The sequence below is a fragment of the Anoplopoma fimbria genome, chromosome 6, assembly GCF_027596085.1.
Source record: "Anoplopoma fimbria isolate UVic2021 breed Golden Eagle Sablefish chromosome 6, Afim_UVic_2022, whole genome shotgun sequence".
In the NCBI taxonomy this organism is placed as follows: Eukaryota; Metazoa; Chordata; class Actinopteri; order Perciformes; family Anoplopomatidae; genus Anoplopoma; species Anoplopoma fimbria.
The window spans coordinates 23,977,416-24,005,003 of record NC_072454.1 but is presented as its reverse complement, the minus strand read 5'-3'; the positions used below and the strand labels follow the sequence as shown (position 1 = coordinate 24,005,003).

The following is a 27,588-nucleotide window of genomic DNA, read 5'->3' as shown; positions in this document are numbered from 1 at the left end:
GCTCACAGTGTAAAAGTGAACCACCACATCACCTGGTGATTGAGACAGAAGACAATGAATTTAGGGAACAATGCTGTTCCTGTAAAGTCATGTAGGTTTTATTCACAAGTTACAACCATTAAAGCAGCCTGTGTATTCATTCAGTATACCTTCAGTAGCTTGCTATGGCTAGATAATGATGCGCTAGCACTCAGCCAATGTAAGCTTCAAAGGTTTTTCTTAAAAAAAAAAAAAAAGAATGTTTAAGAAAGCAATATCTTTGTCCAACCTCCTTGGCTAACGAGTATCACACAATGTTTATCCATTCCTAGCCGCAAAATATTAAAAAAAACAGCCTGAAAATAAAGAAAATCAGACTCTATGAAGCATAGCCTTCTGGTGAATATCCAATATCCAATTGTTTAATCATCTTTTTTACAAACATGGGCATGTCTGCATAAGGTATTGCAAGAAAAATCTGCATTATTATGTCATTTAAACAGCAATTTATTGATGAACCAGGGCAGGGACATGAGTTGGCAGCCCTCCCACAGCCAACACAGGGTTAAACTTGAAACAAACTAAACTAACTTTACGGCAGTCATTCGTAAAAGAGCATTCATTGCAGCTCATCAATCAGCCAGGACAAACGTGTCGATATTTGGATCCATGTTCATGTGCATCAGACTTGAAAATAGGCCAAGGGGAGATTGTGTGTGTGTGTATGTGTGTGTGCCAGCACATTCCTTTTATGCACAGAGGAATGCACACGCCGTGTCCGACCATATGTTCAAGGCAGACTGCCTATAACTTGTGTAAGACTAGACTGGATACGGGAGGTGTTGCCATCAAACTGCAGCTGATATCAGTTTTGTCGGCTTGCAGAATTAATGTCAGTTTGAGGCGGGCGCGCTCTACTTCCTGTTGTTGGTTTCAAACAATTGTATCAAGCCAAGTGTAACCGTAGGAGCGCTCAAGCTGTGTTTCTGGGAATGCTGCCACGGCCAAGCTGGCGCACGGCTGGCAGGCACACTTAGACATGCATTTAAACACTCACACACACACACACACACACAAACACACACACACACACACACACACACACACACACACACACACACACACACACACATGTTGGTTATACTATACCCCTGAGGACCCTAAATTAACCTAAATCCTTAGCTAACTTCCATCTTTTATTGTAAAGGAGCATAAATTTGGGAAAACTACCTTTACCATTTATTTCTAAAAGTCAAATTGATCCTTGCGATGACAGAAGCAGTGAAACACAAACACACACACACAAATATACACACACACACACACACACACACACACACACACACACACACACACACACACACACACACACACACACACTTGCTCACCAAAGGAGCTCAAATTCTGAGTCTTGAGCTGCCCAGCCCCAAAAACAAAGTGGACGTTTAAAAAAGGAGGCTACATCGACAGTATCTCCGGCCTCAAAGGGAAACTGACTCTGAAGCGTTGCGGGTGACAAGGGAAGGGGACTTCATGCTGTGTTCACAGTTTGGGATTTAAAAGATGCTTTCAAATCAGAGGCAGAAAAAAAAATGAGGAAGGCATGCTGCTTCCATAATTACCGCACAATAGACGATTTGTCGTTGGAACGAACAAGTTCACAAAAGCATCTCTCCTTAAGTGCGACTTCACAAAAAACTTTTGCCCAGCTCATTAAAAAAAGTTTGTGTGTGCTCTGTTACCTTTCTTCCAATGTTGTTTTTATTTTGTAGATGTAGCCAGGTTTGCCAATTTCTTCCCCTTCCTAAACGTCTTTATGTAGGAGCAGTGAGTTATGGCTCGGGGAAAATCCACTAAGTTGTAGCAGAGACAGGATGGATGCCCTAACCCTTTCAAATAAAGTATTCATGAGACAACAGTGGCTCTCTAATTAGATAATTGGACCTGAACTTTCTTGAGAAAATGGCACAGAGTAACACTGAATCACTGGGGAACTGCCCTTTTCAATAATGTCCTGACAATTACTCTTTTTTCCACAGCCTGATTTTTCTAGGTTTAAATTCTAAATTAAATCAATTATAACATATTTTACATCTTTATAACTGCTTCTACAGACTTTAAATGAACATTTAAAATAAACCTTAATTTTGCATTTATTGGCCTGAGGGCTAGACAGCACAACCACACTGAAACAGGCCTTTGTTAGTTACAAAAAAACCTTGAAAGCCAACCACAAGGTCAAATCATACCGGCTGGTAGCAAAAAATACTCCTGTGCCCCTCTTAGCTCTACCATCAGTGGGTCCTCTTGAGCTTCTCATTCAGAAAAGCTTTTAGGCGCTTTTGGCCAGTGACGACAAAACGGAAAGATTTTTTTCCCAACCTGAGGACGTCTTCCACAATGAAGCCCTTAGACGTGGCCAGCTGGGTCAGAAAGCTCCTCCTGCTGCGGCCCATTTTCCTCTCCACCAGGTACACTCTGACATCCTTAAACTTCACCTCTTCACGCCTGGGAACGCAGGCCTCCGCTGGTCTCGACCTTTTCCTCGGACGGGGCACAGCAGGAGCGGGGAACATCTCTTCTGAGGTGAGCTACCCAAAGTAGGTCTGCACCTCTAGGAATGTCTGCTTTTTCTTCTGAGCGTTTCTTTTGTTGTTGTTGTTTTTATGTGCCACTTAACTTCCATCCAGGAAAAAAACGCCCTCTTTGGTAAAGCCACAGTTGTTTATTTCACACTTGTATCTGTTTTTCTATTTGCCCAACTGTGGGACAGTGTGTCAGTTAGAGCAGAGGTTGGTGAGAGTTGGCAGACAGGAAAAAGCTGGCAACAGGTGTTGAGGATTTGGTGTTTACCGATAAAACCACCTGTCAAGATGGAATGATTGAGGATGGAGGAGGGATATGAAAGAGGTAAAAGAAAACACCCTGTTGGCATGGCATTAGTCACTTTCAGCAAAAGTTGCCGCCTGGTGCATATGGTTCTTTAAAAAACCAGCTCAAAAGTTTTCTGTGCAGTTGTGACTCCACTCTCTTGGCCGGAGTGGAGCGTCACCCCTGGGACGCGCCTGAATTCCAGTCACCTCGCAAACCCCCCACAGCTGTCCTGCCATGTCCGGTTCGTCTCGCCACTCACCGGCTCATTATGTCCGGACCGAGTCTGCGCCATCTGCTCCGCCACTTTAATTAGCTTGCTGCCTAAAAATGAAAAACCTTTGTGGGCATTTCCCCAGAGATCCCATCCAGCTCATACATGGCCTTTTCACACACACACACACACACACACACACACACACACACACACACACACACACACACACACACACACACACACAGGTACTGTATATGCAGGCCATTGATGATTAAGGAACATTTATCTGGCAAAAAGAAGTGCATGTGCAGTGATCAGGAACATAAAAATGGATTAAATCTTTTTTAACTCGTCTATTCCTTTTCTTTCCAAAGAGATAATTACAACATGAGCCATTGCCCCGTTTTGTTTTGATTTCCTCCGCTACAGCAGTCAACAATGCGAGAGAAAAGGTTTAAATGTCACTTGGCTGTAATTATCTACAATAATGCATCTGCTTCAGTAGACCAAATAGGAATGATTTGTTGATTTAGGCGAAAGGGGGGGGGGGGTCATTACAGCCTTGATTCTTCTCTAATTACAAATCCTCTGTTCTTTTTTTCACTTTAATAAGCACACCTTGCTTCCGTCAGCTAGGAAGAATTTATTAGACTGCTCTCATTAGTGTGGAGTTCCAAGGGTTAACAGGGGTCACAGGGCAGACGGGACTAATTGTTTGACTATCAGTCCCCCCACCACCACCACCACCACCGCCCCACCTAATCACGCAACTGTATATGAGGGTGCTGGCCCCCGTTCAAACTGAGACAGATGAAATTCTTCCATCACTAAGACAAATGGCTCTTCAACCGCCAGCAGCAATCTTTGCAAAATAGCAATGAACCCAATTTGTCAATCTAACTTAGAGAGGACAATGTGAGATTGTGAGCCAATCTCAAATATTGTTCTAACCCAGGTACAATTTTAAGGTGGACTTAACTTGATTATTACCATTTCATGCTACTTTATTCTTCACTCGTTTGAGAGAGAAATATTTAACTTTTTACTCCACTACAGTTATTAGTTGCATGTTGTCAAAAGAAAACTTCCCAACACTGAATAGAGCAGCTCAACCCTAAATCCGCTGCAACAATAACAAACTACCTCTTCATTATTATATCAGTAATAATCATCCAATATTATATAATTTAACACACTGAAAGGCACCAGTCTGCATGAGTGGGCTATATAATACTTCTGTACTTTGAATTCCTGACTTTTACTTTTAAAGGAATAATTGAATTCTTGTTTTATTGCTACTTTTACAGAAGTAAAAAGAACATTTATAGAATATTTCCATTTGATGGAGTGGTGCACCCGTAAAAACATTAAGCAAACATCATATAGGCTTTCTCTCAGTGGTGGAAAAGGTAATAATAAGTTATTTACTTCAGCAAATGTATGAATACAGAGCTTTTAATTATAATGGGATATTTTCATAGTATTGAGTTTCTACTTACATAAAGTATTAAAAGTTCAGCTACAGAATATATACTATGTGGCGGCAGAAGAAGTAGCTAAAAACAACTCTTACAGCAATGCTATTGCTAACGTGTTAGCATACAGTTGCCTTTTCAAACACACCCAGCAGACACTAAGCATCAAAAGTATTCATTTGGAGTCGTGTTTCTGCCAACTTGACACATGTCAGTTTAATATTCACCCTTGTTTTAGCTCTGTTTCGCTCTCCAAGAACCCCTGAGGAAAAATATGTGGCTTTTCCTAAATGCTCTACTTAGCTCACTAGCTAGCTGCTACTATAAACCCTATTTTATATACGGCCTATGCTACAGACACTAAAGTCACTGTTAATATAAATATTGATTTGTGTTGTTTTAAAGCTACTTAAGGAAAAACCCAAGTGTAAACTGGATGATAAAGGGTTAAAGAATCAACTCATCGATCGATTTCTTTAACCTCAGATAGATAAAAACGTGCCAGGTCCATTAGGCTTACTGCATTAAATATTTTCAACTCAATAATCACCAGAGCATCATAAAGGGAGAAAAACACAGCCTGAACGTAACGTCTTATTATTCAGTTTTCCTGCTGAAGAGTTGTTGTTTTGTTTCATGAATTTTTCAGGTTGAGAATGTTTCCTAACAAGGCTGCACAGAAGAAATACCCTGCTAACAAAACAAAGTGATATAAAAAGAAGTAATGGTTTCCCTTTGTTTTTATTGGGTAATAGTCTCCATTACTTTGCATGTGTTAAGGAAGTGTGTGGCTGTATTTTAAAGTTGTCTTCATTATCTAGGGAGGATTCAATTTGGTGTTGGGTAATGAGGGGATCAGCCACATGCACACTATTAGTAGAAATAATTGGAAAACATAGAAAATAAAGTAATTGCACTCTTCCATCTCGTCAAGGGAACTCTGTTAGAGTTTAAGATTTAAAAAATTTACACAAACACTGTTTCAGACCACTAAGGGCTCATATTCACACTATCTAAAGCAAATAAAGATATCTCACAAAATATTGAAGTAAGGCAAAACTGTTTTTTTGCTGAGAATTAAATAAGTCCATTTAGCTAGTTAAGATAAGATAAGATAAGATAATCCTTTATTAGTCCCGCAGCGGGGAAATTTGCAGGCTTACAACAGCGTAGAGTAAAGTGCACACAAGAGACATAGTAGAAGAAGACAAGCTAAAAAATAAAAAATGAAAAATAAAATAAAAAAAACAAGTATTATAAATAAGCAATAAAAAAAAACAGTAGAAAAAACAACAATAACTGAAATATTATATTTACAGACAGAGAAAAAAAAAAAAACTATTTCAACTATTTTTAACTTTTTAACTATTAAGGATTACGACTGGAAGGAGCTGTCTCTCTCCAAAATTCAAAAAAGATGCTTTCCAGCATCTCTAAAGCTCAGGAATAAACACTTTTATCTTATTTCTTTAAAACCTACTTTTAAACAAAACGTTGTGGAATAATGAGGAATGGCAATTGGGAATGACAACTTTTACGGAGGCTGGGTGCTGTGAACTGAAATAAGTGAAAATGAAATGTAAGCTAATCCTCTCCTGGCTCTAGCTTCATACTTAATGCACAAACATGATGTGTTATAAAGTAAATGAAGCTAACACTAGCCATACTACTAAAAAACAATGTACTAAAAACAAAGTGTTTAAATGACACATTGTCTTGTTACTTAAGGACTGAGCCACAACAGCTGTTTGCCTGTCTCCTGCCTGAATGCTAACGTTAGCATTAAAGAAAGACTAGACAGAGTTAGCAGCTAATGTTAGCTGGTGAACATTGGCTTGTTTAGCAGCTGAATAGCCGGATGTTTTTCTCAAGAGTTGGGGTGAAAATGAGCAAACATCAGACCATGTAACAATACAGTTTTGTTTTGAAGGTGCAAAACTTGATATTCAGAGCATTTAGATAAAAGCATTGGGCCATTTCCCCTCCAGTTTCCCTCAGGTAAACACAGTTAGCACCGTTAGCTGCTTCCAATCTTGTATATAGCACCAATAAATCTAAAGTAAGACAACGTCCTTATCTGTCCTTTTTTTCGACGGCTGAGAGACCTTGGCCGTTTCTCAATACCAAGTATGGTCAAGTGTGGACTTGCAAACTTGCAAGTTCAGACTTGGATAGTTCGACTCGGGAGCACAAACTCCCGAGGATGGGAGGACGCAGTACGGTCATTTTGCAATTGGAACAGCAGCGAACTTGATGACGTCACCAACGTCACGACGTCACCAACTCAGCTCATCGGTCCCGCCTACTCCGGTTATCTTCAGTCATATATATTGACAATAAAACGAAATATGATATAAAACACAACCCTGCCTTTTTTCGTTTTCATTTAGAAAATATTAAAATATTAATATGTATATGTTTTGTGTTACATCTGCAACCACAACCACAGAGACACCGGAGCCAGCGGCACATCTGGAGGAGCCTTGCCGAGATCAGGCTGCTGTCAGCGGGCTACATGAGCATCACCGCCCGGTCTCCTCTCTGGTCCTCTCATATCTCCGACAAACGTCGGCGCTGTTTTCAAACAGGCTCTATCTTGATAAATCGACCGCATATTTTAAGTCTTAACAACTACATTCTCGCTTAAAAAAATCTTAAAACTAAATTCCGTTACACAACAACAGCAGTATTTAGACAATGATAACTGACATTGTCGTCTCTTGTTTGCTGGTGAAATGCATTCTGGGATACTTGGCTGTCCAAAGTCCACACAAGTCTCCTCCGATGCATCCCCGATATAATGGGCGGAGCAAGGACACTTCCGGGTATCTGGACCGTACTTGGCTGAATGCGAACTTGTGTATTGGAACAGTACTTGGGCCGCTAGATGACGTTTCACAAGTTCAGGAGGACACAAGTACAGAGAAGTTCACTTATTGAGAAACGGCCCTTGTACTGACCGGTACATCCAAAAATAATATTCAACTTCTCAAATCTGGATATGTTACTTTCAACATTACATGACTCAGTCTGATAAAACCCCCAGAAAATCATCTTCAGTCATCTTTTATCATATTTAATTTAGATCTCTGTTCCTACTGACATATTTTTGGCTAGAGCAACAACAAAAAAATCACCACATTTCCTGGCTTGATGGGAATTTCCAAAAGTTGATTAAGCGCATTCTCTACATGGCTCAATAAAGACAGTGCAGCTATTATTACCACCTCAGCAATCTTTACCCTCTTCGAAGTCAGAGCAGTCTTGCAACTCAAATAAGATTACACCTTGAAATGAAAATAAATGAACAATAAATCACTTTAGCTTGACTGTAAATGAAGGGAGCCCTGGAAGGTGAAAGTCAAGTCCCACTCTATTATGATACTTTGGTTTCTCAATACTTTTATATATGACTTTGAGGAAGTCCCTGCTTCCCTTTTGTGGGTGCCACAATGCAATCCTTGGGACATATTTATAACTTTTCGAAAAAAATACCATGATGATGTGGAGGGAGACAGAAAGTATGTGTCGATTTTAATGAGGTGACCTCCCTGTGTGTACTTCTCCCTGTTGAGGCTGGCTGGTGTGTTGGAGCCGCGGTGCGTGACGGGTCAGTCTATTACTGTATTTCCAATAGCAAACTGCTGCTCAGAGGTTCCCTGTCGAGACAGAAATGAACCTGCCGTCCAGAGAGGAGTGTGAAGGGTGGGACCATGCACAAGTAGCGTTCTTTATGAACAGGGTGAGTACAAGAAAAAAAATGATACGAAATAAGGCACTATCAGAAAACCAATGCTAACAGACCCATTTTTCTCACCATTTAAAAGTTAAGTAGTTCATTCTGTGAATCATGTGTAATCTCATGTTTTAGTACTTCTCAATAGTGGCATTAAATTAAATTTTTGTAGTTAAATGTGAATTCAGGAAAGTCAACCAATATGTGTTTATTGCCCTCAGAACAAAATGCAGGAATGTGCTGCCACAGTCAACAGACTGAGAATTAATGGACAAAGACTTCTGGTGAGTTACTCCCTGACATTTCCATTCTTTCACCTGAATTCTCCGCAACATACTCGTTCTATCCCTGTTGCAGTTACATAATCAACTAGTTCAGGTTCATATCTGGGTTGTGGCTGTGTTCAATTTGCTAGTCAATTACACCAAAATGGACAAATCCTCCTGAGCAATTATTATGCGGAATGATTACATTTCCCTCCAGCTATTCGTGTCAGTTTTGCTTAAAAAAGGAATCAAGTTCACAATGCCAAACATTAGCAGCATCCTCATAACTCTTTTAAAGTCAAATGTGTTTGAAGAGGTTTGTTTCTTCCTGTTAAAATACATGATCCTAAATGTTTCAAATTGCTATTTCTTGAATACATTGAAGAATGAACCTCATAATGAATTATTAAATTGTGCTCGCAGAGCTGTGAACGTCCAAAGTTGAAAACCAGGAGAGTTTACAGGATCTGAAACGTGTCTAATGTAAACCAAGTAGCTTGTATTACTTCCCACACAGTGTGTAATCAGCGGACCTCCTAATGTGGAAGTCAGTACATCGGTTGCAACTTCTGCTTTGAAATTAAACTCATTGCATTGTGTCGGTCATCTCCGTTGTGTGCCCACTCTCTGAGGGCCTTCAGACGTTTCTGAGAGGCCCTCTGACACAATGAGCACAGGATGTCTGTGTGTCAGTGGGAGAGAGTAAGAACTGTGAAATGAGACTCGGGGGATAATAAAGCTGTGATCCCTACTTATTAAGTAAGTATCATTAAATCTGCTACAGTCATGTAGGGGGGGGGAGAAAGCTGTCTAATGAGGATTTTATGCAGTGAAATAACTGGAGCATGGGTTTATAACTTCTTAATATTTAGTAGTTTGAGTATCCGTAATAAAACCTCAGTAATACCTTGGCATGCCCATAGAAGCATTTGTTCGTATGCGTCTTGTTAGAGGACACTTATAAACGCTTGTTTCTAACAAATGAGAGCATCAATCTCTTCTATTCATTATTCACTGACCCTGATTTGATTCCATTTTAGATAAAATATTGAATCGTATTTCTCCTATAACTCGCAGGCTTATCCCCCGCCCCCTAAAAATATGCTCACTGTGGATATTTATGAGTCAAAATGATTAATGTTTCAGAGCAGGGGCTTTGATGTGCAAGTTACCGGTGCAGATCTGAAAAATACATATACATCCTTTATGTGTATTGACTGATAGATCCCACAGCTACATATTCAGCCAGCACACCCGCGCTCTATTAAGCTGCAGGTAAACCCACGCTCGTATTGAACGAGAATATTTCACCGCTATACACACACATTCAATTTAATCAGCTTCAAGGCTGCAGAGAAGAACATTCTCAGTGCACTCAGTTGTGTGGACTTTAGTACGTTGTATTAAATTTCAAGCCTCGCTAGCACCGTGACTCTATGGCAATGTCCACCACTTTGGGACAGACTGAAATATCTTAACAACTATTGGATGCATCGCATCGACATTATGTCCATTCGTGATTTCCTCTGGAGCCATCATGAGGTTGGTGTATGTACGCATTCCCGCGTTAGGTATGGTTTAAATGTGAATTATTTACAGGCGAGTATTCAGCTCTTTTTTCGTTTTATATTTTGTCATGTCTGCAGTGTGTAAAGGCCTTGAGATGGTCAATAAATCATCAGCATGTTAGGTACTGATTTAGCTCAATTGAGCTACTGCAGGGAGGATGACCCAGGGAAAAAAGGTTGAGTGCACCTTAATGTGCATGATTATGAACCACAGTGATCTAAAGCTAGCAAGGCTGTATTGCCAACCTGAATCTTTTGTTTATCAACTTGGCTCTTTTTATTACTGGTTTCCCACAGTAGTGTTAATGATTGATGGAGATGAAAGCGCTTTTGCTGGCGAGGTGGTTCGCGGCTTTTTTTCTTTTTTACAGTTTCTGAAGGACGGCATAACGGTAAAAGTTTGAGGGCCAGTGAGTTACCTGATGGATTACCTGACCAGTATACTGTAAAGAGAGAGCCTTCTGTGTACATAAAGAGTGATTTGTCTCTTTGTCCTTGTTTGTCATTGTACCTTGTCCTTTTTTAACATATACTTCATCATGTGTGTCAGACAGAGCAGTGTTAATATTTAATCTGCCTTCTGCATCCTCATAGATTTTTGTTTTGACATCCTAAACTCTTATAAGTCATTACTGTCAAGGCATGTGTCAGTTTCCAAAAACTTTATCTCAGAGTTCAGTAGGTGGCACGCTCTACCTCAGTACCTGTTGTTGCTCATGGGAACTATCCAGTTCCTCTTCATGACAAACAGTCTGCTGTTGCCTCTGGCAGTCAAATGTAAGTTCCTGTTGCAGGAGGATTTTACAACAGCTACTGTAAGCTTTGCGGCTTAAGTGTAGGTTCAATCCCTGTTGTGTAAGGAATTAGAGTGAAACAAAACACATTTTTACTTACATGTATATTTTTTGACTCCAAGAACCACTTTATTCTAAAATGTATGTTGCAAACATAAGACAACCATTTTTTGATATGAAGTGGAACTTTTAAATGATCTTGTTAATCAGTTTGCCAGCAATAAACTTAACAAATCCTGCGAAGAAGGCAACAAGTACTAGCCAATCAGAGACAGAGTAGGGTGGGTCTTTGCGGAATGCAGATGGGGAGAAATAAAATCAATGAAACTACCATAAATAGCGCCAGTGACTGTGAAAAGAGGTCATTAGACATGCAGATGAGAGGGCACTTCAACATGTCTAAAAAGCTCTCTAGCACACTTGCTAGTGTGCCACTGTCAGTTTTTTACATTATTCGAAGGCTGAAAAGTTTGTCGTTTGGTCACCTTAAATCACATAAGAAGAGGAAGAATGATTATTTTATGCTAAGTACTGTTTGACTCATCAGTAACTCAGCGTGTGTCTGAGGGCAGAGGGCCTGTACCGGGGGCTCTGAATGACATCCAGCGAGTGTGCTGCTGCCGCTGAGCTTCGCCTTTGGCTTCCTTTGCATATTCATACGATGTTTATACAGTAGATGGAGCAAAGGTCATAGCAATCCTCAAGAAAATGGGCAGAAGTACGTAGGCAACACAGATCTTAGCTGCTATCGCAAGACAACACCGGGCTGCGAATGCACCTTCTTCCCACTCCACCTACAACGTCCCTTTATTTGGCGGTAGGAATGAGCAGCATTGAAAAAAGAAACTAATTCTGTCTTTGCAGTGGGTGTCTGCGCATTACAGTGTGGACGGGAATGACATTCAGTCAGTATATAGATAAAGGTGTTTTCCATCTCTTTGATGCGACGTTTCCTCGCACAGGTAGACGGGTTAAAAGAGATATGTAGTGGATCAAAAGAGCTGTCAGCCTCTATCTTTGTGACGCCACCCGTACGTAGCTGGAAGTCACGCTCAAAGTAAAGGACAGCACACATGTTTTGGAAAATATATCACACGGTGGCTTTGTTGTCAGGATCAAATATGCACAGCGGCATGCAGAAATACAAAGGATGTGTGCTTTGTAAAATGTATGCAGGTTATGGTTAAAAAGAAAGAGAAAAAATGAAATGTTCAACAGAGATTAGGTGTTAATGTGTATCCTACTGAATTGATCCACTTGTGATTTTGGAACTTTCAACCTAGATTTGTTAACATGTGGAAAGGAAAGTCTCTCACATGATGACAGTCTTGAGACTTAGCACATATGCTGTGTGAAAGCACCAAAGCTTATTTTGCGGGCATGTAGTCGCGTAGCTGTTCAGTTCATCGAAATGGAGCTCATTTCAATGGAAGGCTTTAATGAATGTGCCCTGTCAACACCTCCATGTGCTGTTTGCCGTTCCGAACGGAATAAGACAGCAACACGTGAACAAGCAGTGGTCATTTATGTGCCTGTTTTGGGATGAAGCTGAGATCTCAAACTGACAGAACTGACAGATAAGACTGCACAATGTGTGTTTACTTGGCAGGTTGTGAGCTTTAAACTCGGTACTGCTGTACCCAGAGCGTCTTCATTGTTTGGGTCTTAAGTCAGGTTATCCAACATCTGCAGAGATGTCTGACAGCAAAGACCTCAAGGACATAGATTTATCCAAGGTTACACGGTTACATGGTTCATTTATTGTCACATTACGACAGGGTTGCGCAAAGAATATGTAGTTTGTAGTTCCATTTTGTTACAAAATATAAACACAAAAAAATATATATATTATATGGTGGAGGGTGGAGGAATAAGCTAATATTTAGCATATGGAGTATATTGTAGTAGGTTGTTTTAGGTATCATGATTTAAAGCTGCTACGTGTAGAATTTTTACATACTTATTGTATCTTTGAAATTAAGTTGATGGCATCATTTTAGAACAAAAGACACAATCCTGGCAATCTACATTAAATTGACCCTTACGTATATTGCCCAAGCTGCATTATTTGAATGAAGAATGTGTTGAATTGTGTATCAAGATTCATGGTGCCCACAGGATCATTTCTATCCCAAGATCCAGCAATTAAAATTTGTAATTTGTACAATACTTCTGTTCTGAAATATCTGCAAATTATTTTCAGTAGCTTCAGCTGTACTTTTTGTGAACCGCTAATTGGCATGTTGACACACTAAACTAAGATGGCGAACATTATAAACGTTATACCCGCCATGAAACAGCATGTTAGAGCATGCTAACATGAGGAAGTCTTCGCAGAGCTGCTAGCTTAACTGTAGACTCTTAGTCTTGCTAATACTACCACCAGGTTGTAATAATTTCAGATATCTGAATATTCTACAGATGGTGGCTTGAAAGAAAATAGGAAGAAATATCTATGAGGACTAACAAAGCACTCATTCAGGGGATCTTCAGCTCAAAAGTTGGTTCACACACATGGCTATTCACACAAGCCACGTCACTGTAGCTCGTAGTTTCTATCACAAATGCTGTTTGGACTGTTTGCACGTTATAAAAACGTGTAAATACTTCAAACTTCGTCATTGAGCGCTGCTTTAAGGCAGGGTTCCTGGTACATAGCACAAAGCATTGTGGCTGCAGCTTGTGAAGCTGTTGTGTCTCATTTGAACAAGCACAGACACTCCTATAAATAATTCAATGTAGGAGCGGCGTCTGCGTATCCACCGGGGCCGAATGTTTGATATTTTATTCGGTGTCAAAAGGCTAAGTCTGATTTTATACGGATATTCTCCTGTAAGCCAGTGGGATGATCAAGTGTGTATCTGCGGGGCCAAGGTTCAGTACTTTGAAGGAGGTAAAGCCTTTCATATTAAGTGATCTCACTCTCTGATTTACAAATGATTAAATCACAAGCTCTGCTTAAAGGACTTTCACTTATTCCTCGAGGTAAGACGTCCTGTTGTTGCCCCCGCGTTCCCACATTCACACACCAAGGTAGCATGAGCTGCATTATCAAGTCATAAACAGCCCTGAAAAAACTACTATTTAATCAACTGTTGGGCATCTTAACAGTGCACCATCACAGTTGCTCCACAGGAGACTCTCCAGATTCACACCTCGTACACTAGCCTCTTATCACAAGCCTCTTTTTGTTTGCTCATTTTTAAACACCTTACGAACGTCAACGCAAAAATATCCGAACTTCCACTTCAATTGTTGTCGCCGGATCGTCATCGCATCACGACAAATATGAGGCAGGGAAGAGACATAGCGAGTAACGACCCAGAGTGATGAATTATGAATGAGGAGGGGAATACATAATTTAGCGGGATTTTGTTGCATATTTTATGGTAATCATTTCCTTTCATTTGCGAATCACAATTGCCCCACTGCGGAGCAGACATTAAATGCAAACACAAAATCCCAATGGCGGCTGGATAAACTTTGTGCTTGATGATTTATGAAATTGTGTAATATGGTGGTGTGTGTTTTCAGTCACTGGAGCAAGCGCTTCACTCGAAGGTCAGTAGCTTTAATCCACAAAATGGAAACTAGGCAACAGCATGCAAAAAACACTTATTTTTGCCACTTTGCTTTTATTTCTTTTGGAGATTGTGTCGTCAGGTCTGTGTCCTTCATGGTGTCGGTTCATGATTTATTCAATTTTTGGTAAATGGGTATTAATAAGCTACACAAAGCACACCAAAAAATAATATTTTATTTTAATCTTCCATTCTTGAGTATCATGATGTCTTTGAGCTGAAGTTTCTAACCTACAATACCGACAATTATAAGACATTGACATGCATCTATGGGTTTTGCATTTATGTAATGCGTGTAGCCATATCTGACCCTGCAGCTCCCATGCTGGGGATACTGTATGTCACAATAACGTGGTTTCTCGTTCTCTTTGGTTCAGCTTAAAAATAACATGCAGGCTTCATTAGAAAACCAAACTGTGCTGATGGAATGGCCCTCATTGAGGTGCTGCCATCTCCTGTTGGCTAAGAGGCGATGCATGAACACCACAAATGTTTTTGTATTGCAGCGTTCATAGGCTGACATGCACAAGTGCATGTTTTTGGTGACAAGGTGACAAATTTCTATTATCACCTCTGCAGTAGGAAATCACAGTCATTTGAGAACGCTGTAATTTTTACCTAACTTGTCGCCATGTGTTTACAATCAATTTCTGTGATACTTCCACAGAGCCTGTCCGTCAGTGACATGAACAAGTTCAGTCTCATCCACCAACCGTAAGTAAAACTTTAACAGCGCTGTCATCACACACATCAATCGAACAACTTCCTGTCTTCTCGGCTACCTCACTCCTCCCATTCTTCTCTCACCTAACTTTTACTTGTCAAGGGAATAAAACATGGCATGTTCTTCATACCCAATGGGATAGTCGGAGTATTTTAATTATTATAATAATAATAATATTATTATTATTATTATTATTACTGGTGGTATTATTTTTCTTATTAGTAGTATTATTATCAAGCATGAATTCTGAGTGACAGGATACTGGAGGTAAAGCGTATAGTATAATATATACAAATCTACCCACACGACAATAAGAGCATATCTAAGAAATACAATTACAATGTGTAATATCTGTGTGTGTGTGTGTGTGTGTGTGTGTGTGTGTGTGTGTGTGTGTGTGTGTGTGTGTGTTGTGTGTGTGTGTGTGTGTGTGTGTGTGTGTGTGTGCGCGTGTGCTGACAGTTTGTTTGTACAGCTAGGTTAGTGTGTGCATGTGCAGATGTAAATACAGAGTTGTGTCTGACTACACTTGCACATTTGTCTGTATGTTTGTTTGTTTATTTGTTTGTTTGTGTGTAAGGTATGTTCCTGTTCATGTAGCTCCACATGTGTGTCTCACAAAAACTGGTCTGACAACATTAGTGATTAATTGAAATCAGTCTAACTGAAACTTCATTTTCAATATGTGTCTGAACCCCCTGTGTAACACTTTTATTTATAATGATTTAATATAAATAATAGATTAGACTATAAATTTAACAAAAATGAAATGAAAATATTCATTTCATACAAACAATTTCTGGCAGCACGGTGGTGCAGTGGCTAGCACTGTCGCCTCACAGCAAAAGGGGCCTGGGTTCAATTCCCGGGGCAAGATGGCCTTCTGTGTGAAGTTTTCATGTTCTCCCCGTGTCAGCGTGGGTTCTCTCCAGGTTCTCCGTCTTCCTCCCACAGTCCAAAAACATGCAGCTCAGGTTAATTGAAGACTCTAAATTGCCCGTAGGTGTGGATGTGAGTGTGAATGGTTGTCTGTCTCTATATGTCAGCCCTGTGATATTCTGGCGACCTGTCCAGGGTGAACCCTGCCTTCGCCCAATGACAGCTGGGATCGGCTCCAGCACCCCCGCGACCCTTAACAGGATAAGTGGTTACGGAAAATGAATATATTTCATACAAACAATTTCTATTTATGATTAAATACAAGCTAAAATCTTTACCAAATTCAAGGTCAAACTACATTTTTTATTTTGTGAAGCCTTTTCTCCACCAATTATAATCAAACAATGCAAATCCATTTCCTAGTACATTTTTTGTCTGTTTCTTTGTTTGTTTTCTAGAATCCAAAATCCATTTAATTTAATAATTTTCATTTCAGCACTAATGGTGCTAAAATGCAAGTGAAGTGCATTTTTGCATTGTATACCCTCCACTGATATGGCAACTACAACTAAATTGAACATTGTCTTTCCTGGGCTTCCATAATTTTCTATTTGAGTTTCTGTATTATATGTGGTTATTCATACACTCGAATCAGGAAGTAACATGTCATTGCTGTAGCTGTAGCATGGACACAATCACAAAATCCCATTCTGTTTACCTCTACTACATACTGCAGCTTCCCTTGCATAGTACGTACTGTTACATGCAGTATACATTCAATTGGGACATACTACTTCCTCATAACATTGCACCTTGAACTTTGACCTTCTTGCTCATATATCAGCTGCGCAGAGGATTGTGGGTCAGAATAACCAGAAAACATTCAGGCTTGCATACTGCATAATACGACCAGATAAAGGAAGACATCCTGGAATTTTTTACATACTATTGACACATACTAAATATTTTTCTGTCATTCTATATTAAATGGTATTGATGGTTTTAGAACACACAGGGAGGATAGCCTCTTTTCCTCTTAGACAATGTAGAAAAAGCTACAGAAATGACCTCACATACAGTAGGTCAGTTCCTATGTAACACAACATTTTTTACTCTCTCACATAGCCAGGAATAACTCAAACGTCTTAACCGGAAAACACGTAGTGAAGTGAAAGGAATTTAAATTCACACATACGTGTCCCCAATGGTTTCACATTAATTTCCAGACCAAGTGGTGACTAAGGGATGTCTAAAGACTTCTCATTGTGCCTCATACACACACAGCTCCTTCAAAATCCAAACCTGTCTCTTTAATTCTGGATGCACATTTCTGACCACAGACAGCTCCCTGGTTTGTCCTCCTCTGCTGTGGTTGACTGTGATCACAAGTAAAACAGACATTTAAATAGCAAAAAAAACAAGTTGTCAAGATCTTTTACATCACAACTATACAATTTCAGAGTTTTAAACGTAAACTTTCTACATGTGTCCCAGTTTATTTCCTGTTGAAGTGTATGTGAATGACATCAGCTGACAGGAAGTAAACATTGACCCAAGTAGTTGCCTGCCATTGCAATTCCCCAAAAACCATAAGCTGTATATAAGAAGTGGACTTAGTCATTGTGCTGTCGCCCATTGGTTTGGGGACTGCTGTTTTGAAGCCTCGAGCCATCTTGTTTTTTTTGTCCTTTGCCATATTGGCTTTTTGCAACCAGAAGTGACATAAGAGGGTGGGGCTAAGTTCAACCAGCGCATGAATAAGACCTTTTTAGACTTCCAAAAAGGCCCCGATTAACTTTGATGAACTGGAAACGCACTGTGAAAGAGACAAAACACAGACAACTCCCAGACCAGACCACGCTGCGGTAGCGACCTGTCAATGACGAGGTAGCCACACCCTAAAGCATACCCTGCTTTATGGTCTATTTAACTGTAAATGGGACCATAATTTACCAAATGAACATCATGCTGTATTGAAGAATATTTTAAACTAGCGATTGAGACCAGAAACTCATGTTTACAATGTTTACTGAGGTAATAAATCAAATGAGAAGTAGGTTGATTTACTTATAGACTTCTATATAATCAGACTTCTTTTTACAACCAGAGGAGTCACCCCCTGATGGCCATTAGAGAGAATGCAAGTTTAAGGCACTGCCGCTTTGGCTTCACTTTTCAGACACGGAGGTTTGTGTGTGAAATAGCAGAGAGTGATTGGGTGACCATTGTGAAAAAAAGCTTTGAAAAAAGGCCCCCATCAATTTGAAGGCCTCATCCAGTGATCTTATTCAGGTGTACACCGGTAGCTATTATTAGCAGTTAAAATAGGAAGGACGTGGAATTGAAGAGGGTCAGGAGAGATGTGAAGCAACAGGTTTGTGCACTGAAATCTCTTGCTCGAGTATGTGAGTGTGTGTGTGTGTGTGTGTGTGTGTGTGTGTGTATTTGTGTGTGAGAGTGAGAGACGGAGAGTGGAAAAGAGAAGTGATTTTTCCTGCAGAGGCGGGTCAGAATGAACTCCCTCCTCCCCTCTATGACAAAGACGTGACTCGTAGACAGTTACTGTCACATTTCTGCAAACACTCTGGCAGCACACACTTAATGCAGGAGAGGACTGAGGCTCAAAGATGTTAAACATGAATATGGATACGTTAAGTAAACTCGCTGCTCCTGCTACGGCAAAGATTCGGTAAGGAGTTCAGTTTTATTTCAGATTTTGCTCCCAAGTGGCAATGACACAATTGCACTTGTAATTAATACTTTTTAATATATGTATTTATATTTGTGTGTATATATATGTGGTGCTTTGAACAAAAACTAAACCACAACTTCTTAAATTTTAGTTTACTTTCCTCCACAAGCAAGAAAGGGTCTAAACTGTAAAAAGTGTAAAAATCAATCCTTTTAACGTTACATAAATAAGTACTTAAACATGAACCTTGTCAGAAATTGGACATAGCAGAGAATTCAAGATAAAATGAGGAGTGACTAATTGACGTGAAGACTGCAGCCGTCTTCCTAAAGCACCCTTAAATGCTGAAAATGAGTGTTCAACTCGTTCAGCTGAGGACTCGTTTCTGAATGACAAATCGTGTTTTCCAGGCAGCTTCAGAAGATCGTCCAAGACATCAAGAAGAACGATGGCAGCTTTCTGAACAAACTGAGAAGGTCAGTCTCTAAAATCTCAAGATCTTTACTCCACTCTTTCTACTCCATGCTTAATTTTGGAGACAGATGTCTGAGAAGTCCGCCTGCTGTCTCCACGCGGTGCACATATTCATTATAAGAGAATGTCAATTCCTCTTTCGCAACCGTTGGAATAAGAGTAAGACCCACAGACCAAAAATAACATAAACAGATGGCTGTTTCGATTTCCTTTCCTCAAATGAGTCCCCTTAAAGGACAGATGTCATAATGACACACGTCTCCCAGAACCCACTGATTCTCATCCCGTCTGCTAAAGTTGCACAGCAGTCTGCTAACTGCTTTCACAGCACAGGTGTCCGCTGAGATGTATGTATGCAAATCGATGTCTCTTTCACCCGGAGACAAAGTACCATAGCACTGTGAAGTCATTCATTGCCTGCTGCTGATGTCAGTGTCTCTCTCTGTACGGCAGACTGAAGAGCAAACCGCTTCCAAAAGTGCCTGCGAGAGATTACAGAGGTAAGAGCTGAGAAGTTATCAGCTGTTCCACAAGAGGATTGTCACATGTGGTGCAAAATAATACATAATACTAACATAATGATATCCACCTGTGTTCAAGTCCATCTGAGACTTGAAAAAATGGAGAGAGCAGAGAAGTTTGGATTTCTATAGATATAGATAGATAAATAGATAGATATCTTTATTTTCGTGTCATGCACATAACGTGCCCAACCCTCATGGGTTTATAAGACACCAAAAATACAGCAGCCCAGTCTTCATAATTGCAAATCAGCTACACTACATGAGGAGTGTATTCATTTTATTCTGCCCACACAAACACATAATATTACACTGTACAAATGTGGGTGAGCCTGCCCAGCATATTCAAATGAAAAGGAATCACTTAAATCCACTGATTATTTTAAATGCACCGATACAAAATATAGTTAAAGGACCTAAAGCAAAATCATCCGTTGGGCAGAATAGCTCCTTTCAGAGTTTTATACAGAGTAGAATATTATAATATGTATACTGTATATTACAGGAATATTTTTAGTGATGCATTATTATTTTAAATGTCACAGTTCACTTGAACTATTTTATATACCTCTGGGTAGTTTCATCTCTGTATCATATTTTGTAAACTGATCATATGGTTTTTTAAGCAAAATCTTGCACAACTAGTAAGTCAAAGTCAGAACAATTTGTGAAAAGTATCATATTTTCTTTTGGCATGTAGTGGAGTAGTTGTATTAAGCATAACATTGAAATGCTCAAGTAATGTACAAGTAATTTAATTACAGCATATGTACTTAGTTGGTTTCTACCCCTATATGTTAAGAAGTTCCACTTATTTTCACTAATTATGGAGGTAATGTTGCATATAATACAATCACTAATAACAAAAACAGCCCAAAATCAGCTGTGGTACTGAGCTAACCAGTCGTTTATACCTTTTGCAGTTATAACATTTTCTTATACATCATCTCGTATTTGCCTTCTCCGCTTCATAGGGAAAAAACACATACTAGATCTCTTTCAACCGATTAAAGCCTCCCAGCTCATGAAATGTCCAAATGAAAAGACTGCAGCTGAGCTAGAGAAAAACAAGTATGCACCACCGCAACTGTTTCAAGATGTTATTTCGATAAACCCACTGTGCTAAATTTGGCCTCTGCTTAAACTAAATTGAAAAAACAACATTATTCAATAGGTAAAGAGGTGAGGAGACGCACTCCGCTGGTTCCTCAAACAGGGGCTTGGCTCTAAAATTAGAGAATGTGCTCTGACACCTGCTCGGGTGAATTTAATACTGTTGTTTGTTAATTTTTTTAGCTGGCTTGGTTTAATATGATACACAATTTGTTTTACATTTCTCCCTCATTGTAATGAAATCTCTTTAAATGTTTACAGGTGACAGGGAAGATGATGAACTGTCTGAACCAGATTACGTAAGTATAGAAAATGTGTTATTTCTAAGCTATTTAAAGTGTTGTTTTTGCCTGGTGTTTGTTAGAAACATTACAAATATGTTGCTCCCAGGATAATGACACATATGAGGATCCACGTGAAGACCACGACGACAGCTACGAGCCTCCTCCCAGCCACAGGGCCTTCACCACGACTACCTCTGCTTCCGTCCCGAGTGGGGAGTACCTCGGTCAGTAACGGTCAGCTGACGAAGAAGAACCGTTTACATCTGCACTTATTTTTCACCACAAATGTCTACCAAAAACTCTTCTCCTCATGACGAACCTTTTCACACACAGTTTCTATTCTTCAACAGCTTCTCCTTTACAGTGATCGCTCTCCTCCAGCTGGAGTTGCATCGCCAAAGCCACAATACACAGAGGGCTTCAGAATGGAACTTCATGCAAATGCTGACGTCCTGTTTCTGCTTCTGCTTCCCCTTTCCAGACGACCGCCGTAACCGGCCCTCTCGGCCGCCCAGGAAGCCCCTCCGCCCGAGCAAAGCCTCCAAACAACTACCACCCGAGCCCACCCAGCAGGGGAGCGATGAAGTAAAGCAACTTCCCCTACCACACACAGCCCACATTAACACTGTGCTGCAGTTAGGCCCGTGTCGTTCGGACACTTACACAAACGCTGCTGTGTCTTGGAGAATTTCGCCATATCCTGTGCATTGCTAAATATACCTTCCCATTTGTGCGGACAGATGACCCTGTTTTCACAATATGTCACTTTGCAGGAGGACTACATCAATCCCGACTGCAGTAACGACGACGACAACTACGTGGAGCCTGCAGGGAATCCATCCTCCAGTAAGAAACATACTGAAATAGAGAGGAGACAGAGTATTCGATTAGAATATATGAAAAGTAACATGGATACTACTGCTGCAAGGATTATAAAGATATGATAAAAATAATGCTAATGATGATAATCTTCATGCCTCTATGCAAATTCTCTGATGCATGGTGGGGGCAGAGCAGGGAGGGACCGTCCCATGTTGCACACATCTTTACTAGAGCGTATACCCAGTCCTGGTAGGTACAACAACCATGCTGTGCCTCAAAACCAGTTCCCAAAGGGGTCGACCTCTAGAATTACTGAACCTTATGACCTCCACGCATCACTGCTCTCTTACCATCAAACCCTGCGTGGAATACACCATCTGAAAATGTACTGAAACGCAAAGAGAAACTGTGCGTGATGTGCAGTGATGACTGCATTTAATTAGTTGCTAATTTGTTCCCGTCCACTGGACCATGTATCTCCAAGCATGGTGATGTTAAAGGACGACATGAATTTGATTATTTGAAAAAAACTAATTGTCAATAGAATTCAAACTGACTTAAAGAAGTCAGATTATACTGTTTAGACTGTTTATCTGAAAAGTTAGTTGGTTAGTGGATAGTGGCAACCCTAGCGGCTCTATGAGGCTAGATTGAGGAACAGCAGCGCTTTGAGCTGATGCTAATGTTAGCATGCTAACATGCTAACATTTAGCAGGTATATTGTTAACATTGTTAACATCCTAGTTTAGCAATTTAGCATGCTAACATTTGCTAATTAGCACTAAACATTAAGTACAGCTGATGTTGATGGGAGAGACATTAGTTTTGCAGGTTTTTGGCAAGAGGCAACCTCCTGTTCTGAAAAGTGAAGCCAATGCTGAAGGGTCTTGTACTTAATCATAATGGGGCAACTCCTGTGGTTGCAAAAATCAGTCTGATTGTATCAAACTTTATGAGAAAATAACTCTACTTCTCACTTGATTTATTATCTCAGTAAACATTGTAAACATTAGTTTATGTTCTCAATCTCTAGTTTCAATTCTTCTTCAATACATCATGATGTTATTGTTGTAAAATAGGGTCCAGTTTAGAGTAAAATAGACCATAAAGCAGGATGCTTTAGTGCAAGGCTACCTTGTGATTGACAGGTCGCTACAACAGCGTTGTCCGATGTGGGAATTGTCTGTGTTTTTGTCTTACAACTCTTTCACAGTGTGTTTTCCGTTAATGAAAGTTATTTTTAATCAGCGTTTGGTTGTTCTTAGCCACACCCTCTCGTGTCACTTCTGGTTGAACCAAGGTGGTGACGGCCAAGATGACAAAATCTAAACCAATAAACCAATGGGTGGCGTCACTTGTATTATACAGTCTATGGTGTTGGGTCATATTCAAAAGCATTGGACAAATCATAACTTATGACTTGATGAAGGGCGCTAGATAAAACACTAAAGAATTACCAAAGTTATTCTAAGGGAGGCATGCAGATGTGTTCCACACTTTTTTGGTTATGTGTTGAATATGTGACATTTCACTTCAAACCACAAATGTCGTCCTCATGCTGGTGGCAGAGGGAAAAATCGACGGATCTTCCAATGCCATTAGGATACATCATTATGTAAGAATGAATGTCTGTAGAAAAACCTTTGCGCCAATCCTTCAAGTAGATATTTCACTGGAAGATTTAACATTTTAGGATTCATCCTCTGGGGATCATGATTTTAGAAGTTTTATGCCCATGTAATAATTGTTAAGTGGTTGCCTGACCCAACACTGCTATTTTGCCAGCATGGCTAAACACGGAAGGAAAAAAAAGGAGGCCTCCATTACGTCTTCAATAATGAATGAACAGATTACAGGCCTGTGCATGAGAAGTCTTTGTAAATACACTACAATGAGAAACAGTCAAAAGCAGTTAGTCCAAACACACACACACACACACAAAAACACGCCCAAGGGCATATTCTGCTGAATGCTGAAGACATGTTTGAACCAATGAAAACAATGCCATCCAGCACAGAAAAAAACAAGGCCATTGTTTCTCTCTACAGTGTGTCTAATTCTGGCTTTGGTTGCTTTTCAGACTTTTATGAACTTCCTGACAAAGAGGTAGGCTTTTAAGTAACCAATGCCATTCCAAGTATTTCTTCAAAGTGCATTTACATGTGGAATTGATTGTGGTCCTGTTTTATGGCATCTTTTACAGGGAAACTCATTATCTCTTTCAGCAAGCAGGTCAGTGGGAGAGTGGTTAACTGCATAGACATACAATACAAAATGACAGTATTTTAGAAAATCATTTTGACTGCAGTCTGAGACTAAGCATTCCCTTGCAGGCAGTTTCCAATCCCCACAACACAGTCGCCTTCTTTAAAACCCAAGCCCAACCCCAGGTAGGACCAAACGTTTAACCCATTGCATTGCTTTCCTACTTAACTACACTAATAATGAGACATGTTTCTTCTCCAGAGAGAATATGAGGAGATCTCCTACTCCTGTAAGTGCCTTGTTTTGTAGATTTTTTTTTTTTTGCGTCGTTGAGAAGATGCAGACTTAAAAGTGTTGTGAATTTTCCAGGTCCAGGAGCCTGCACACGAAGATGAATATGAAGTCTGTGATCCAATCGAAGGTGCGTATGAAATCAAAGACTGCCAGCATGAATCGCTCTACTTTGTTAGGACATCTAGAGGAGGCCAGAAAAATATATTTCCCAACAGTTAATGGACATTAGTAAGATGTGTGTCTTGCCAAAGCTGGTCACAATAACTGGTAGATCACTTGTCATTGTGTGCATCTCTAGGTTCCAGTGATAAACCTACAAATGGCCTTTCTCTACCAAAACCTTTGCCCAGAGAGTAAGCATCAATTAAACTGATATTTTAATAATTATATATCTGTTTAAACCTTAAAGAAGGGAGTCACTGTTTGACTGATTTTATTTATTTTTTCTCCCAGCAGGTCACCAAAACCATCTTTAAAGCCGGTAGGAATTGCACTGAATACAACAAATACTTGTCTTAAATGGATCAGCTGACATCTGTCAACATGTCAGTATGTGCTTTTGTTTATGATGCTGAAATTATATATATTTTTTTTTTGCAGAAGCCAGATTTAAAATCTAGGGAATTTGAAAGTAAGTGTTTACATTGAATCAGATACTATGTGCATTCATTATTAGTCACACCAGAGCTTTTATTAAACATTGTTAAAATGACCAACATTTAGTGTCCAATAATGATATTAACTCTATACAAATATATGCTGCTCATACACTGATGACTTAAAGTACAAGTCATTATAGATTTCCCACATTTAAACTCTCACAGTTAAAAGGGAATGCAGATAAAGCAGATGTGCAGCATTAGCCTCTCCTGGACTGAAAAAAAAACCATTTACACATTGTGCAAAACGTCCTTGATTTCCATTCATTACTGAACGGCGAAATGCAGCCTGATCACCATACGTCTGGATCCCCCACAGGCCGAACACTGCCTGATATGCCTGTGATGCAAATTGACTACAAGCCTTCGCCAAAAGCTTTTTCACTGGACATGAAACGGCCAAAGTAAGACGTGCATACAGTTTGACACGACACTGGGAGAACTGAGGAAAAGTAACCCTTTAATCGCCTCTTGTTTCTTGTCTCTCTTGCAGGATCCCTTTCCCACAGTTGACCTCCCCCAGTGAGTACAGCTCCTTCTCGAGTCTTTCAGCAGGTTTTCAGCCACGTGAACAGGAGGAGTTGTTTATAACTCTAACATGAAGTGAAAGAAATTCAAAAATATCTGCATTATGTTTGTGTCTCCTTTGTCCCAGAGCCAGCCGACAGAGGAAGTGTCTCCACTGAGAACTGGTTAACAAACCAAGACAAGGTGTGCTCTTACAACATTATATCAAAAAGATAAATAAATAATTCAACAAGCTACAATCTTACCCTGCATTTACTTGTTTTTTAAGGATGCAGAGCTCTATAAGAAGCCCTGGTATGCCGGCGCATGCGACCGCAAGACTGCTGACGACGTCCTGTGTCGCTCCAACAAGGTGAGAATCGTATAATTATCCAAATGAGTGAGTCTGTGGTTTATATCCCATAACAACCCCCCTCTGCTGGGCTTTTTTTGACTGTGAGTGCTTCTTTCTGTCTCAGGACGGGGCGTTTATGGTGAGGAAGAGCTCCGGTCAAGACACACAGCAGCCCTACACACTGGTGGTGTTTTACAATGGCCGAGTGTACAACATCCCGATCCGCTTCATGGCAACGACGCAGCAGTACGCTCTGGGGCGAGAGAAGAAAGGGGAGGAGGTACAGAGGACGTTCAAGTTTTTGACTGTCTTTGAGTTTATATAATCTGTAAAAAGACCCGTGTTTATGTGTCCGCGGGCGTGCATGTTGCTCTAGCTGGTCTTTAGTAATAGCCGCAGGGTTTTAAATCCAGTGCTGATGCTGGGATTGTTAGGATTAGGATTGTTAGTTTGCCAAATAAGATTTAAAAAGATCAGAATGTAATTATGTGTGGCTGAAAGGCATCAGCTAGGACACCAAAACCCAAGAAAACTGTGGAATTGTGGGATTGTTTGCAAAGAAAGTGGTGTGCACGTGGCGTGGAATTCTTAAGGTCACTATATCAAGAACGCTCAAATAAAGAGGCAGACATGGAATATAATGCACACAGCTGGTGAGCTAGCGACACAATAACAGGACTCTTTTCACATGGCAACATCTTCATTTTCTTCTATTTTTCCAACAAGAGAACATTTGGCAGTTTCAATACAAGAAGTGGACTAAATGTATAAAACTCTGTGGTAGTAATCAGGTTAGCTGAAATACAAGGTGGAATGCTTTGTTTTACTGACAATAATTACACTTATATTACTCATAAATAATCACCTGGACCATTTCTTGACTGTATCTAAAGATCACCTCTTCCTATAAAATGTTTAAAGCAAAATAAATTGCTTAATAACCCTAATGTGTTGTTCTCAAGGACATTTAAACTACCTTCTCTGTTTTTCGCAGCATTTCGGTAGCGTCTCCCACATCATCGAGAACCACCAGAGGACTCCTCTGGTGCTGATTGACAGCCAGAGCAACACCAAGGACGCCACCAAGCTGTGCTTCCCTGCGAGGCCCTAGATCGGCCCCACTCGCCAAGCGGCGTGCGTCCACACCTGCTGTGATTGGCTGTCAAGACTATTGTTTACAGAACTCGTCATGCGGACTCCTCTTTCCTCCTTCAATTTGAGATCCAGCCTGCACTGCTGGCCATGCAGAGGCAAAGGAGCACTGACACAGATGACTTTTTAACTCGCCTTTTTATTGAGATGTTTTGTTTTTTTAATGCTCAGTCAGTACACAGTGTGTTAACATGAATGCGAGGAAGGAGACAGGTGTTGCTGAAGCTGAAAGAAGCAGACAATTTGTTTATGACAGAAACAGGTTGGGGAGCCAACAAAACACAAGTTTGTACATTTTTGTTTTAATAAAAATAGAAAATAAAACGTCATTACTTGTGTTGTATGACTCCAGCTCACATCTTCAGTCATCAATAAAAACGCCCCCAGGGACTGACAAACTGGTTCGTTTCTTGTCCGGTC

At 40.1% G+C, this 27,588-nt stretch overlaps 2 protein-coding genes across 4 annotated transcripts in view; one reads left to right on the top strand and one right to left on the bottom strand.

The window, feature by feature from the left end:
• Positions 1–2,555, bottom strand: part of dntt (deoxynucleotidyltransferase, terminal) — a 72,232-nt gene extending 69,677 nt beyond the window's left edge. Inside the window, exon 1 of the mRNA XM_054600627.1 lies at positions 2,362–2,555. Within this exon, the coding sequence (XP_054456602.1) occupies positions 2,362–2,555 (194 nt within the window). The remainder of the gene's footprint in view (positions 1–2,361) is intronic.
• Positions 2,556–8,125: 5,570 nt separating this feature from the next.
• Positions 8,126–27,497, top strand: blnk (B cell linker). Of its 3 annotated transcripts, none has more exons than XM_054599703.1 (23): positions 8,126–8,284; positions 8,500–8,562; positions 15,155–15,201; positions 19,193–19,258; positions 19,710–19,756; positions 21,152–21,189; positions 21,281–21,398; positions 21,656–21,759; positions 21,948–22,020; positions 24,077–24,102; positions 24,200–24,228; positions 24,330–24,386; positions 24,463–24,490; positions 24,571–24,622; positions 24,794–24,848; positions 24,952–24,976; positions 25,096–25,126; positions 25,474–25,558; positions 25,648–25,676; positions 25,810–25,865; positions 25,951–26,034; positions 26,141–26,296; positions 27,011–27,497. In XM_054599703.1, the coding sequence occupies exons 1-23, from the start codon at positions 8,216–8,218 to the stop codon at positions 27,125–27,127; spliced, it is 1,455 nt and encodes a 484-aa protein (XP_054455678.1). In that variant the 5' UTR covers positions 8,126–8,215; the 3' UTR covers positions 27,128–27,497. The 3 variants fall into 3 exon arrangements, with proteins under 3 accessions (XP_054455678.1, XP_054455677.1, XP_054455679.1); XM_054599702.1 differs by having other exon boundaries at positions 8,127–8,284; positions 24,949–24,976; XM_054599704.1 differs by lacking the exons at positions 8,126–8,284; positions 8,500–8,562; positions 15,155–15,201 and adding an exon at positions 18,672–18,779 and having other exon boundaries at positions 24,949–24,976.
• The last annotated feature ends 91 nt before the right edge of the window (positions 27,498–27,588 follow it).

What these genes read in the sequence shown, in the direction of transcription:
- blnk (XM_054599702.1), top strand. Translation starts at nt 8,216, where the DNA reads ATGAACCTGCCGTCCAGAGAGGAGTGTGAAGGGTGGGACCATGCACAA. An exon ending in CCCACAGTTGACCTCCCCCA is followed by an intron (nt 25,677 to 25,809) that starts GTGAGTACAGCT and finishes CCTTTGTCCCAG; the next exon opens with AGCCAGCCGACAGAGGAAGT. An exon ending in TCCTGTGTCGCTCCAACAAG is followed by an intron (nt 26,035 to 26,140) that starts GTGAGAATCGTA and finishes TTTCTGTCTCAG; the next exon opens with GACGGGGCGTTTATGGTGAG.